Source organism: Phlebotomus papatasi, chromosome 1 (assembly GCF_024763615.1).
Source record: "Phlebotomus papatasi isolate M1 chromosome 1, Ppap_2.1, whole genome shotgun sequence".
NCBI lineage: Eukaryota > Metazoa > Arthropoda > Insecta > Diptera > Psychodidae > Phlebotomus > Phlebotomus papatasi.
In genome coordinates, this window is record NC_077222.1 from 79,623,853 (window position 1) to 79,639,776 (window position 15,924).

The following is a 15,924-nucleotide window of genomic DNA, read 5'->3' on the forward strand; positions in this document are numbered from 1 at the left end:
GGGTCACTATATGCAAGTATCGTTGGAATAAGTGTTATTTGAACACCCGAAAGGATTTACGGCAAGTGCAAAAATTTTTTTTCAAACTGAAATAAAGTTTGTAGAATAAAATAAAAGGTTTTTAAAAAAAATTTCGATGTAAAACAATAAGAGTTCAAAGAAATAATGTAATTGACTGAACAGAGTTCAATAAATCTCCACCAGTTAGATATCGGAAAAAATCCCAATTATATCAGGAAAAAGCTAAAAAAAATTACAAAATACTCGTTTCATGTTAAAAATAGTATTAAGGGTTTAGAAATGGGTTAGTTTAACCATAAAGAGCTTTAGAATAATGGTTAGTTGAATAACAGAGGAATAATATTACGTTATGGAAATTTCAGTGTAATAGCGTTTTCGAACAATACAACTTTCGAATATTAAAATTCTCAACCACGATTTGTGCACATATCACATCAAAATTCTTCTTAATGTTTATTTTGTATACTTTACCATTTTCCTGCATATAAAACAATAAGATTACAATTTCATCATTTTATTCATTTTCTACATACATCTTTGTATCGTTTTTCAGTAAGTACATCTTCTCCATTGTCACAAGGAATTTATCAATTTAATTTTAACCACCAAATAATTTCTTAAAGGGCTTTTGCTTTCTTCAGGAATTTCACAATAAACAGAAATTGTTTGAAAAATTCTCAATGAATTTTTTATTCTTAATCTTACTCTTTTTAATTGTTTTTGAAATTTTTAGTTAAATTCAAATTGAGATTTCATTCAACTATATCAATTATTTTATTTATTCACCTATTGAAGCAAAATCCACATGTACATAAATGCTGAATGACATAAAATATTTTAGTCCCATCGTATTTTCTAAGTGGCTAGTATTTGAAAGTTATAGAGTTTTTAGCCATTTTAGAGTATCCGAAGAGACTGAAATTTATATGAGATCTCAATATTTAATTACGTGTGGATAATGCTTAAGGCTGAAACTTTTAATAGACTGTGATTATGAATTTTATTATTCCTGGGGGGAAAGTGCTAGTATTTTTAAAATATCCTTTGCCGTCCAGTGCAATCTCTTTTTTGATGTTTCTTGTGATATAATTGAAGAGTTTGTTATTTTAATATCTACTTTTATCAAGCAGTCGCATCAGGGGCTCTAAGCAAGCCCACTTTAGCAAATTGAAATTTGGAAGGATATTTCAAGCGTTATTCCTTGTTGGCTTCTTTTTTTTTAAATATGTTTCACTGTGTGTAACAAAGTCATCACTTTTCATAATTTATATTATACAACAATATAATTCTTAATCCATCTAAAAGGTCCTATTAGAATCCTGCATCAAAGAGATTGTCAAGTGTGGAGTTTTTGGTTAATTTCTCACTCATATACAACAATATTCCTTTTCAACAAATAACAGAGTTCTTAGAATTTATTATTATATATTTATCTTTTTTTTTGTAGTAAAATCTTTTCATAATTCCACGTAAAATAGTACGTGGAATCAAAACTTGTAATAGTAATATAATTTCATTAACTTGCAAAACTATAATTGAGATAAGAGAAAATTAAAATATATTGATATAATATTAAATGATAAAATTTTAAATATTATTCCCAGCAATTTCATATTGAAACGAAACATTCAATAAAATTTAATTTACTCAAAAATTCACTCCCCATTAAAAAAGTCATATTTAAATGTTGAATTAAATTATAAAGTGTAATTTATGCTGAAAACTCGAGAACTTCAATTTCAATTTAAATATAATTAATTATTCTACTTTGGAAAGCAATTGTTTTTATCCTTCATAAAATACGGACTTTCAACCTGTGTGTATGTGAATTTGCAATATCTGTGTGGTAGTGAGAACATTAATTTCACTATATATAATTTTTCACTATATTCTCATAATTTCATAATATATCAACATGATTTATGCTCTATTTACACACTTATTTAATTACAAATTGACCAATAGGGATTTTACTTACACATTCATCTGCACTATTCGTTTATTTTCTAAATTATTATTCCTTTTTTTCTCATAAGTTTAATTAACCATTGACTGTACGATATTGGATCTTTTCGTGCTTCTAAAGAGATGTAACAATTGGAATGATTTGAAATTGTGTGTTTATATTTTTTATCGATTAATAGAAGAATAAAACAAAATATTTCAGTTTAAAATTTTCCAAAATATTTTACGATTTTGCTCAAATTTGAGACAATCGTCCATCAGTAAGCCTGAGAAGGTCATAAGATAGTGTTCTAGAAGGAAGATTTGTAATAGTTTTAAAGGCATTTTTATGTAATGTGCGACAAAGATGAAAACCTTCATTCCCTGGTGCTTTTTTTTCTTAGTCATTTTCAAAGGATTAAAAATAAGTAATTTAAGAAAAATATTTCAATATCCTTTCTCCAAGATTTATACATTATACATTATATTTTTTTTACAAATTCCATTCAGTTATCTTGAAACCGTTACGAGGACTTTGACACTTTCTTCAATTGCGTGACTCATGTAAATCATTAAGAGACACATTTTTCCAAAAAACTTCTCAAATAATTCCACAATTATCACTGCAAAGTTTTCTTTTTGCTTAGTATTTTGTTCAGCCAAGTACAGTGCAATTTATTTGTGCAATAAATTTAACTTTTCCTTAAAATTGCAAACATTACTGGAAATTTCACAATTAAGTTAAAAGTCAGCAATTTACGCTGATGAAATTTTTTGCGCTTTGTTAGAATTGCAGTGAAAAAGTCAGAGAAAATGACAAAAAGAAATAAAAACCTTAGAAAACTTTTATCGTTCTGCGTAAGTTCTCGAGGTGTTCAAACAAAAGTGGGGGTGAATTTTACTGAAAATTGTGATGATTAAAATTGAGAGAGAAAAAGTCTTAAGAAATTTGTATAACTACCATGATATGTTTAAATATTACGGAGTTGCTATTTTATCAATATAAGATTTTCATATAACAGCAAATATTATTTTCTCTTTCATAACTCTCTATTTATTAATTAAAATACTTTTTATCGTTAAGTGAAAGTGTGAACCAGCACATTTCAATTTTAAAGAACTAAGTATATTTTCTCTTTATATAATATTTAGGAAACCATTCAACTTAGCGTTTATCTTTTGATACGGAAAAAGACAAATACGATTGATCTTTTTTTTTATTATTTCCTTTTTAACTGAGTTGCAAATCTTTTTCATATCACACGATAATCGCTAAATCAAATAGTCCCTTTAAATAAACTATATGGCAACATCTCTTACTTCAAGTGGGAAAATACATTTCTATTATTTTTCTTTCTTTCACCGTGCCTCAAATAAATTTTCAATTTCAAATTGCAAGGATAATTTCCCACCTAATAATACTGTTGGAAAATTTTCAGAATGATATTACTTTTAATTCTCACTTTTGTATTTCATCAAAAATATCTTTGAGTATCTTTCATTTTTTTTTAGAATAATGACGCAATTGAGACGCTTCACAGACGCTTCAAAATTCCAAAATGCAATAAATAAAAGGCAAGAGAATGTAACAAAAGAATTTTCATTTCGACTTAGCCCAATGCCATCCTCCATATGTAGCTATGTACAGAAAGCTCAGTGCTTGTCCAGCCGATGTGTTCATAAGAAAGGATTGTCCAGTGATCTGGAGTGCCTGTCAAATCGCCTAGCGAAATGACAGACACGAAAGGTGGCCTATAGCTAGACATTCGCCGTATTTGGCGCACTCAGGCGCGAACTACGGGGCTCAATTTGAAGGGACCGTGAGTACAGTTCATCGTCGTCCAGCAACAGTGAAGTGTCCAGGAGATAGTTGGTAACTTTAGGAATGTGATCGATTTTATAGGGTGTTTGCTGAAAATGACGGATCTCTCGAATGACATGAGCAATCTGGAGAATATAGGCATACCAAGTCAAATATTTCAACAGCCCAAAAAGTAATTAAAAATGCTCATGTTTCATGGTATTAAATGTTGTGAATTTTGTCTAATTTGTGCAAACACAGTGAAATAAAACCTTTTAAAAAAATAACACTTACCATTCGCATTTTGGAGAAATTGAGAAGTCCGTCGGGTGTAAAGTCCGGTGTACCCTCTTCGATGAAAGACAAATCTGTGAGATACATGCCGAGATACGGTATACATGGTGGATCACATCGATGAAGTACCTCTCTCATAGCACGAAATCGTCCATCTGAGCATACAACGGCTTGAAGTTTTATATTTGTCTGCTTTATCTATAGTGGAGCAAATAAGTAAAAAAAAGCAAATCCATTCATTTTAACCAGTAAAAGATTGTAAAGACTCTCAGCTAAAAAAACAGACAATCGCGAATAAGATAAGTCACATACAGTCTTTGGCACTTTGTCCCATGTCTTCTTGAGGCGAAAGACCGCTGCATTGGTAAAAGCTGCACAGATTTGCAGAACACCATTGAAATTGTGCAGACAACGACAGATATCAGCAACAGCAGTCCACTTTTCAATTGCTGCCACTCGAGCTGCCATGCTACTTCTGCAAGAGACATGCAAATTTTGGATACATTTTACCCATCAATGGCTTTTCGATTGTCCATATAGCGTCCATGAGGAGCACCGGCTATGCAAAAGCTCAATGTCCTCCCATTTGCTTCGATAAATTTCTCGAGAGAGCACTTTAAAGTGCGCTTTGAGCTTTCAATTTATAGAAGCATTTTCAACACAACTCGCTTCAAAATTTAGTTTTGCACATTCTCATTTTTTTATTTAAACAATTTTTTTAAAAAAAATACAGCAATATCAATCACATTTTAGAAAATTTTAAAGTCAATTGAGAGGAACTCAAGCGGTTAAAGTTACTCGCTCTATACACGGTAAAAAATTTCGACACATATTTGTTCCAAAAATTAGCTCGTCCACGGACACCATAATTTTTGGCACAACCTTGTTCATTTTATGAGACTCAAAAAGATAATCAATTTTAGTAACGAATTTGTTCCAAAACGTAGCTCGTCCGCGGACACCGAAATTTTTTGGAATAAATTTGTACCTTCTAGAAGAAACAATAAGATACCCAATATTAGTAACAAATTTGTTCCAAAAAAAAATAGTTTGTCTAGCATAAAGCCCTATCCTTCCTCTCACACTCAATCACCCGTCATCAACGAAGCTGTGGCAAATTTCGTGCTACATGGTTTCACTTTTTTAATTTGAGATTCCCTTCCTCTCGTGCTGCCAGCACTCGCATATAATTTCGTCAAGTACGCGTCTGTATAAAACACTCCCAAGTTGATTTTTATTTGATGTTTTTTATGAACTTTCGTCACCGAAATCCTTCTCGACTAAAGTATAGACATTAACTGTAAGACGAAATTTTTTACACGAATTTGTTCCCGACAATGGGAACAAAAAGATTCCCCATATGAGTAACAATTTCGTTCCGAAAATTACTTCGTCCATGGACACCGAAAATTTTTGGAACAAATGTGTTACAGATGTAGGAATAATATTGTTATAAAAAAAATGTACCAATTCATTCCTGGCAGTGGGAACAAAACAGCAGAGTACAAAAATTCTATTTCAACTTTCAGGAACAAATTTGTATGAAACAAAATCATCCCAAATTTGTAAACATTCCACCGTATCAAAACTGTTCCAAAAGAAAACTCTAACAAAATTGTAACTATATTTCGTAACAAAACTGTAATGAAAACGTTTTGGAACAAACAAATATCTTCTCTAGGTACAAATTGCTTCCAAAAAAATTTGTTCCAAGGAAAACTTGTTCCAATATTTTGGTCAGTGTCCAAAAGTTTTTACCGTGTAATACAAGTGTCCCTGGCTTCAATGTGACCAGGCATTTTTCTGGCGTTAAGGATGTTTGAATTGATTTCAATAAGCCTGATTGCACTTAATTTCCCTAGGCATAGGGACATTCTATAGAATGTTGTGCCAGCATTACTATTATTATTTTTTTTTTGTATTATAGACCAGGGTTTCTGGTTTCTGCCGTTTACCTGGGACCGTATCCTCCACTTTATGAGAGAAGATTTTACGCAAGCTTCTCTCCGAATCCACGAATATCGGAGAGAATCCGGCGAAATTTTCGTGTGGAACTCTTTGTGGAAATCGCTTTTTGACATTCCGCGCGCTGTTTTTGGTCGCATAAAAAAAACTGAATACTGAAGTAATTATAAATTTAATGAATGAATAAACAATTAAATAACCTTGTTATAATCTTTGATTTATTCATCGCGACTCCAATTAACAATTAAATGCCTGTCATGCCAAATTTCTCTTTTTAATATTTTACTGCAGTAAAAAACTTAAAAAAAGGTCCTTTGCATTTGCACCAATTCAATTGTAAATACGTATTTATACGTATAAAGATTTTCTCATTTTCTTGTAGTTTTGTATAAATTTTCTGAAAATTGTCAAATAATGCTAAAGTGAATTTTCATAGATTTTTGAAACAAAAAACTAATTTCCATTGAATTTTTCTTTTTTTTAGCAATTTGACGAGTATTATTCGAATATGTAAGATTTGGAAAAGGGGGATATTGAGGGAAAACTCTCCTTTTAATTTAATAAATGGTTTAATTCAATAATATGTAACTTCATAATTGAAAAATTACGTCTCCTCCCTTGAACAGAACTCTATATAAATGTTATTTCTTCTACTGATCGGGTACTACGTTTCTAGTGAAATTCAAATTCATTTCCACATATATTTTCCTGAAAAATTTAAAATTTCTCATGTATAATTTGCGCTTTTTGTTTTTGAAAATAATAAGTAAAATTCCAACAAAAATTCGGAAAAGAAAAACGATGTAAAGTTAATTTTAACCTTATTTTTCTCTGCAATATTATTCTGCAGCAATTCTTATTATTTATTTTTTTTCTATATTTTCATATTTTCTTGTATTTTTTTGTGATTTTTCGAACCAATTTTCAAGCGACGAGGCATATTAAATGTTAAGAGGCTACGAGTTTTACCCAAGAAAAGTTTTCATAAAAAGTTTTAAAGAGTTCACGGCCAAGTAAACTGCTAAAAATCTGTTCAATTTCGTATTGATTAAGAATATAAACAGATTAATCAAAGATCTAATCATTAAATGGCCACAACCGTTTTCTTATTTCCGAGAGCTGAAACAAAATAATATTAAAATAAGAAACAATTTTGAAAATGATTGTTATCAAACTCAAAAAATTAAAAAAAAAATAATTAGAGATAATAAGAAAAAAATCCTCCTGCATAGTTTATTAAGAAAAAACTTCATTGAAATTTATTATAAATATATGAAAATTGTATTTATTAAGTGAAATAATCATTTAAACCATTTAAAAATTTAAAAACGCGATATTTTAATTTATTTGCAAATTAAAATAATTTATTTGTAAATTAAACAAACTCTCACCGGGAATATGACTCGAGAATTCTCCCCGGATTTTGATGAAAAAATTTCCCATCAAAAATTTCGTGGATACCAAAAAGGCGAGTTCCACACGGAGAGTTGGCTTTTCCCACAAAATCAAACTCTCACATCTCGAGGATACGACCCCTGGTGAGTCCGGTAGTGGTAAGACGACAGCAGACGCAACCACAAAACAAACTTTGGAATAATAAAAATCTTATCTTATAACATGATTACATTATAATAAAGTGTTCCTATACGATTAATAAGCCCTTCCTTCATTGCTAACTCGTTATTATATTGCTGTCCGTTTTTTGTAAAATAGACCACAAATAAAATAACATTTCCTATGTTTCCCATATGTTTCTAGCGAGCCGAAAAACTTTTGAGTTTATTAGCTGTTTTCTGTCAGTGTAGAATGAATTATCAAAAAATATGAATGCAGAATAAAAGCCAACTTAATATTGAATAGGCAACCGAAAACCCCAAATTGTCAACCTACGTAGTTTTAGAGATATCTCGTGAAATGTGTACGAAAACAGGGAAAAATTTACACTAAAATCGGTCGCATTTTTCAGAGCTAATATCGCCCCCCTGAATAAAATAATAATCCTGTTTCCCCTGGAGAGAGAACGTTTATTTTTATGGCAACCATTAGTGGTTAGACAAAAAGAAAAAATTTATGTTTAAATGGTACTCTCTAAAAACATAGAAAGTCACAATTTTAAGCTTTCTACTAATAATGGAAAATTTTTCTTTTGGCAAGCACTAAGACTGCACTTCATCACCAAAAACTATGCACTCCAGTTTTTGGCCAAAAAGTTCATAGTGGCCTAAAGAATTATTAATACAGCATTATTTACACAGATAAAAATGACATTTATGAAACCACATTTTATTTCAGTATTTGAAATTGCATTTAAATATGATGCGAACGTAGGGGAATTTAAAACAAAAAAATCAAAGTAAAAATTATTTTTCATTGCTTAAGAAATCACTGACAAAATATTTCAACTTTGCGGAATGCTCGAACTCGTAGTTTGACATTACATTTACGTTTTTGTTATCCCGATGATTGAAGGTGAAAACGACGCATCATAAAAAACCCATATATGAAAGGGGATTTTTTGAATTTCTCGAGTATTTGACAGCATGTCATCCGGATATTAAAGGGTTGGATATCAATGAGCTGAGTGTTTTCAAGATCCTCCATAATTGTCTCATTTTGAAATATATCAGTTCACAAATAATTTAAAATATAATATATTCAAAATGGCTTAGTTAGCAATAATACAGTTTCATATCAAACTAAAACTATTTAACAGCTCGAAACCAGTTCAAACTTATCTGGAATTCCCAGGCCTTTCAAATGAATCTTAACCAAAATATTATGAAAAAAATGATCGTAATTTCTGGTAAATCGACGGCGGGGTTTTATTCTGTTATTTTAGGACAAAATCGTCCTTCCGGTTAGCGTCGGTTCGAGGTGGTTTAATCCAAAATTAAAATATTAAAGGTTCAATAGCTTTCGGCACTATATAGTATCTTCTTCAGTGGTTCTTGGTTAGTCTATTACCTTGGATATTGTCACTATTTTGTCTTATTTTACACTCATCATACAATAATATTCTTAAATAGTCGTTTAGAAGTGGTTTACTGAAAACCTTAAATTGCCATCATTAACCATCTAGCGATTAATTCTATTGAAATTCGGACGTAAACAGGATTAGGTACTTTTTAAAAATTGTGCAATACACGTATTGTTTATGAATAAAATATGTTCCGAGATTGAAAGGTAAAATTTCGAGGGGATAAAAAATTTACAGAAGAATATATCTCTTCCCCTGTGGAATTGAAACAACAATAAACCTGCTTAATATTAACGAAACATGAATCTGTAATTTTATATTAAACATACAATTAATTTATTTAAATCGTGTTTCAATTTTTTTACATTAATCCACTTCAATTCATTGAGAACCTTTAAAAATTAAAGAATTCATAGAGTGGGAAGCATGTTTTATAAAATACGAACTTTGAAATCGTATGACTTTTCTTAATCGTTTCCATAGTAGGAAGAAACCAACTTTTAGAATGTAAGAACCGCTTTAGATAGTTGCAATATAGGAAAATATTTCTTCGCCTTATTTTTAAAACCTTCTTTATGGGTCAAGTAATAGAACACTCGCTCTATAATGCAAGTGTCCCGTGTTCGAATCCCCTTTAGGTTAACAAGAATTTTTCTGGACTAAAGGCGGGGCCCGTGAGCCTTATTGCACTCGATTCCATGGGGCATGGGACTAACAATTCCAGCCCTATGTAATAAAAATTATTAAAGCATGTTCCGACTTCCCCAGCGGCATGAACAAGTTCTTTTAAATTATTTAGATCTAGAATAGGAAATTTAAATGTATTGCAAAAGCTCTCACCACTATAATTCAAATTTATTTGGGCGTCTTAAAAACTAAATGAAAAGAAATTGTATTTACCTAGATATGATTTCCGATGATACTAAACGAGAGCCATCGTTGAACCTTTTTGTCATTTGAATTATGTGTTCAGCTCGTGATTTTTTATCAGCTTTCATCCATGCCTGACCAAGAAATTCTCTGAAAAGGTAACAGCTTAAATGAGAAGAAGCTTATATACAATAAAGGTAGGGGAATATACTCTCCCTTCGTACGTTCATGTCTTCGAATAATGTGAATTTCTTTTAGTTTTCCTAAGAGACTTACACATTTCTATTAAATATTAGTTGGCTTATCATGAATTGTTACTAATTCCGTGATAATTAATTTAATGTAAATTTCTTACGAAAAACAAAAGAAATTCACATTATTCGAAGGCATGAACGTTCGAAGGGAGAGCACTTTCCCCTACTGTGAAAAAATCTTACTCGCTCCTGATGGCCAAAAATATTTGGTGGTCCAGGTATGTCATTTGTTCAGCAATCTCAAGAGCAGAGAGAGTTTCAATGCTCTCCTTGCTTGGTGATAGCGGGGGTGTTAGAAGCGAGACCAGGTGCTTACGTCCACAGTCAATATCTTCCCGACAGAGAAGTCTCAGCAATTGGGACGCCGCTCTGTGCTCGGTTGGCAATAGATTTGGACTACAAGTGATGTCGTCTAGAAAAGCAATTGTTTGCGAGCGCAGAGCGGCGTCCTGTTCGAAGTCTTGGAAGTGCTTGGACACCCAATGCCTGCAAAAGCACAATGAAGCTTTATTAGAATCTTGATAGCAGATATACGGCAAATTGCACCAACCTTAGGACATTCAAAACCCTCATTGTTGCAGGAGAACTCACAACGGACTCTTTGCGATTTCGGGCCTCAACTTCAGGGGGCTCATCCCGGGGATTGCTGGAGCCCGAAATAGCGATGGCAAAAGCTGCCGCTGCCGTAGATGTGCTACTCCTTGTGAAACAATGCACCAACGGACAAAAGAACATTGAATCAGAATATGAGAAAAACCATAAAATGTAAAATAACAAGCAAAACTGTACAATCTTCTTTCAACCCAGGTGAATTCCTTTTAGATTCTTTTACGTGAAATAAAATTCGTGTTAGATTTTATACAATGATTTAAGTTCTTTTATCGCGATCTGTTTTACCCTTTAAATTTCCCACATATATAATATTTTCTTGTCGTTCTGTCATAAACGTGCAATTTATTAACGTGTTTTTTTTGTGTAAAAACGGTTAAAAAGCAAAATTGAAGCTAGAATGAAAGAAACCCCTGATTAAAAAAGACTACCGAAAAAGTGAGTAAAATACTTGAAAAGAGAGAGAGAAAAGAAGAATATAAAGTGAATGGAGCTTGCTCGAATACAGCCATAATCACGTCAGAAATGGAAAAATGCACATAAATTTATTTACTTGAGGCACACGGCAAAAAAAGCGAATTGGAAAAGCGGTGGGGAAAAACTTTACTGTCCATTTTATTGCTACAGCGAGAAAATGTTAAGTATCCGAGGCAGTACACCAGTCTCAAAGCCATAGAGAGAAAGTCACACAAGTTTATATGAGACGAAAGCAGTCGTAAAAGAAACGAACTGGAGAAAGAAGGAATTCCATGTGAGACTTCAAGCCAAAAGGAAATTTTTTGGGGAGAGGAAATATAAGCGATAGCATAGTACTGGGAAAATGCATGGAAAAATGGGTGAGGAAATTTATTTATTTATTTTATTCTCTAAATAAATTTTTGTTACTCGTCCATGGCATAGGATTAACCAAAACGAAATATTGCAGCTTTTACGACATCCTGACACCAATGATGAATACCACGATACACCTCAAATATTTTATTATTCGTTACGACTTTAAAGCTCAAAGCTCGCTCATTCACGTTTTTCGCGCTTCATGAAAGCCAGGAAATGATTTCAGTCTTTTTTTGTTTATCTTTCTCTCTAGACGAAAGCTTTTAGCTATGACGTAGACGTTGACAAGAATTTGCTCTTGGCTTTTTCACACTTTAATAATAAATTTTTGGAGAATCGTTTTCTTTCACCTAAAAGCCCAAAGAACTTCTTTTTTCTACTAAATTGTCCTATTAATAATAAACTTTCAGTATTCTTAAAAAAATCTTCGAGATAGCGAGATTAATTTGATCCAGATATTGATTATTTGTGCACTATTAATTAACTTCTCTGTATAGTTCTCTCTCAAACATTAGTTATTGCATAATTAATTCAATTGTTAGAGAAGCACTGTAGTACTGTTCGAAGGACAATAATAAAAAATCTACGTCATTATTTTCATTATGTTCTCAAAGTTAAATAATTATTAACTTTGTAAAATTATAAACTTATAAAAAATAATTATTTAAAAATTGTCATGTATCTTTTCAGATAGTCAATACTCTAGAGAATTAACCGAACATTTTTAGTTTGCATATGCTTCATATGTGTTTAGCAAATTAGTACTGAGAAATAGTTCAACTGCGTGAACTGCTCCACCCTCCCGTATCGTTTTTTAATTAGAGATAAAACTTTATACGCCCTATTTTTTTATTTTTAGATCCATATCGCACCTTTGTGACTGTGTGATTATTCTGAGATAAACTTTCGTTTCAAGTTTCGTTTCCAGGTACATTTCATTTTCACATTTTCAAGAATTTCACTGGTATCCAAGAAAAGAGAAATTTGATTATTCTACACTGAAAATTATGTTCATATTGAATAATTTGATTATAAACTCAAAACTAGTACAAAGTGCTATAACTCAAAGGATATTATCTCAATAGAATTTCAAAAACAAATAGAAAAGGCCAACGAGAGTCTAAATCAACTTATGGTAGGTGTGATTTTCTCGTTACAAATTTAGTTTGTGGACAAATATTTAAAGTCTAAATGAGTTTATAGCAGTTGTGATAATTTACAGAAAACTTCATTATACTTGTAACCTAAAACGTGTGCAAATTCGAATGTGAGTTAAATTTAGAAGGTAAGAAATCACGTCGAGTCGGTTTTAACCCTTTCAATCGTAACGAGAATTCAGGTGAATTCACGAGTATTTCTACGAACTTTCCGTTTAGTGAAATTGAAAAAAATCTGAAAAATCTAGCAAAATCCGATTTTAAAACTCGAAAACGGTTTTATAGCTTTCGGAGCATGGCACTTGTGGTAACCAGATTTGAACTGGTTGATAAACCTGTTTGTCAAGAAGGTTATAAAACCTATAAAACCAAATATTCTGTAATCAATAATAACACAGGGGAAAGTGCTTTGTAATGACTAAATTTTTCTTATGTTTACGAATAAATATGACTTCGCAAAATATTTTAAAAGATTGGACACTGTCCCCTAGTTTTTAAAATAAGGGTGCGATGAGTCACATTTATTGGGAAATATAGGAAAGGTTTAGTCAGTTCGAAGCTAGGGATCGTGCGAAGCAGGGGCACTTTCCCCTAGGTCCTAAAAAAATTTGATGATATCTTTATCTAAACCACAGATATTTTGAGATACAGTCGGCCGGAAGGAACCCAAAATAGAACCTGATCATTTTCGAAGTCATTCGAATTTGTAAACTTCTAAAACAGACTGTATAGTAGTTAAATGTCACAAACTAAAAATTTAAAAATTCAATATCTTCCAAGATAAAAGAAAGTGACTTTTCAAATTTTTATTAAAAGCAACCTTCATTAACTTTCCCAAAAGTGATAGGTTTCATAAGATTCAAACAAGGAATACGAAGATTGAAATTTTGTGCCTTGAGAATATGTATTTTTCTTCTAGGGGAAATATCAATACTAATCGATTTAATTAAAGCACATTTCTCGTTAAGATAGAGAGCTCGAAGAGTAATTAATTTTCTCTAAAAATTTGTTAAATAAATATATTTTTATTTACGAAAGCAAAACTTTTTCCATGCCATGCCCCATGCAGTTTTGAGAATTTCCACAATATCGACTTTTAGAGAATGGCATGAAAAATACAATATTAGTCGAAATGGAGCAAAATGGTTTTGGGACTGTGGAGTGGTAATGTAGATAAATAAATTTGAATCGAAAGCTAAGTTCAATACAAACTACTAAATTTTATAAGAATCATTTAATTTTCCTTTGGTCTTATGAGAGGAAGTGAAAAAAAAACAATATTATTTGTTTTGTATCATTTTCATCAGTCTCCTATACCTAGCGAATATCGAATCGATTAAAGGTGGTTGACCAAATCGAGAGATCAAAATAAGTGTAATTATGAATAAATAACACCTAAAACCGAAAATAAGTCATTCTTCATGAGAAAAATAACCCAGAATTGAATGAAATTTCAGTCTTCATTTTGTTTTAAAATATGCTTATTAACTCTTTCCGGACCGCAGCATATGCTGCAAGCTAATTTCATCATTTTTTAATCAAAAATATCTAAGCTCAGGAATTAATTGAGGTCCTACAAAAAATATCCCACATTTGGACATTCTTACAGTTTGTAATCATCCACAAGAATCGGATTTTTATCAGTTCTGAATAATTTAAAAAAACATGGTTTTTCACAGAACAGTCATATGCTGCTTTGGGTACTCAGAGTCCCAAAAGAGACGAAAGAGTTAAACAATTTAATGATTTTTTTTTATAAAATATGAAACGAAATGTAGAAAAAGAAAAATTGGATAGGTATATTCTACGAAACAACTAATCCTAAGTGAAAGCTAAATTAATTGGACCTATCCTGGGAACTTATATTTTTCGGTTTTGGCGAGATATAGCGGGAACCGGGAACACAAGCAAAAACCATCGTGTTCTAATACTTAAAAAAAATTGTTACTAATTTTATATACTAAGTACTAAAATACTAAACAGGGCATATTTACTTAAAATTATCGGCATGAAATTTAATTTAGTCAGCAAATAATTCGAAATAGTCAATGAAAATATCCAGTTTGATCAGTGAAAAATTAAATTTTATCAGTACTGATGCCCTTTTGTTTATATTTTTACTAAACGAGTTTAATTTTTTGTTAACTATTTTCTTTTAATTTTTTACATCTTCTCGTTTATTCGGTGTCTTAATTAAATCGTAACCATTTTTATAGATAGATAGCTAAATAGACATAGCAACAGGGTACCTGTACCAAAATTAAATTTCTGCATAATTGCATGCATGTGCAAAAATTTTAAGTTTGAAATGTAATATTTTTAATACAAATTGATTTTTTATTACTTCTTTTTAAGAAGTGTTGCATGGGACTTTCTATATATATAGTTTATCGTCTTTGTTTCTTTTAAATCATTCTTAATACTCTTTAAAATCAATGAAAATATAGACATGTCTTTGAATAAAATTTCGACTACCTTGATTCTCATAGTTCCTTGCCTTTCAGGAATCTTTCAATGTATTCTTCATATCATCTGGTTAGTCGGAGCAATATGTTTTGCTTTGAAATTTAACGAACAAAAGAAGTGGGCGAATATTGCAAGCTGGTCGAAATTTAATACAGTTACTCTATAGTTCAATCATGCCTATAGACACGCAAAGTTTATAATACTACCTGCTTAAAATAATGTTTAAAATGTTTAGAATAATATTTGACAACATCGATTACAAATTTATAATCGCAATTAGGTATATGATAAATAAAATATATTTAAAAAAATACATATAAAAATGTTTAAATGATTCTGTTGTTTGTAAAGCTTTCAAATAAAGACCTTTCTCATGTTTGGGTTGTTTTGGTAATATCTTCTCTCTACATAACAAACCCTATGCAACTCATTTAAATTAGGTTGAAATATTTACTTTTCGTGAACTAAACAAATATTTGGTTAATTTTCATAAAACGATTATTATTGTTTTGGTTGAGAAATTCGGAAAACGTTCGTGATTAAAAATTATCAAAGAAAAGGTGTATCTTTTTATTCAAATTTCACCACTCGCTGCGTATAATTTACTTTATAAAATTTGTTATTATTATTATTTATCTAATGGTGAGGCTGTTTATCATCAATAAACATTTCATAAATTCTTTGTTCTTCGCAGGATGATTCGTTTTCATCTCATTTTTTGGGTCATACTAA

General features: G+C 31.0%; 1 protein-coding gene across 1 annotated transcript in view; it reads right to left on the bottom strand.

The window, feature by feature from the left end:
• Nucleotides 1-478: 478 nt before the first annotated feature.
• LOC129810252 (ras-specific guanine nucleotide-releasing factor 2-like) overlaps nt 479-15,924 on the bottom strand; it is a 107,174-nt gene continuing 91,728 nt past the window's right edge. Inside the window, exons 20-25 of the mRNA XM_055860592.1 lie at nt 10,677-10,826; nt 10,310-10,612; nt 9,903-10,022; nt 4,373-4,535; nt 4,061-4,258; nt 479-3,912 (exon numbers count right to left, since the gene is read on the bottom strand). Of these exons, the coding sequence (XP_055716567.1) occupies nt 3,724-3,912; nt 4,061-4,258; nt 4,373-4,535; nt 9,903-10,022; nt 10,310-10,612; nt 10,677-10,826 (1,123 nt within the window). The 3' untranslated portion in view covers nt 479-3,723. The remainder of the gene's footprint in view (nt 3,913-4,060; nt 4,259-4,372; nt 4,536-9,902; nt 10,023-10,309; nt 10,613-10,676; nt 10,827-15,924) is intronic.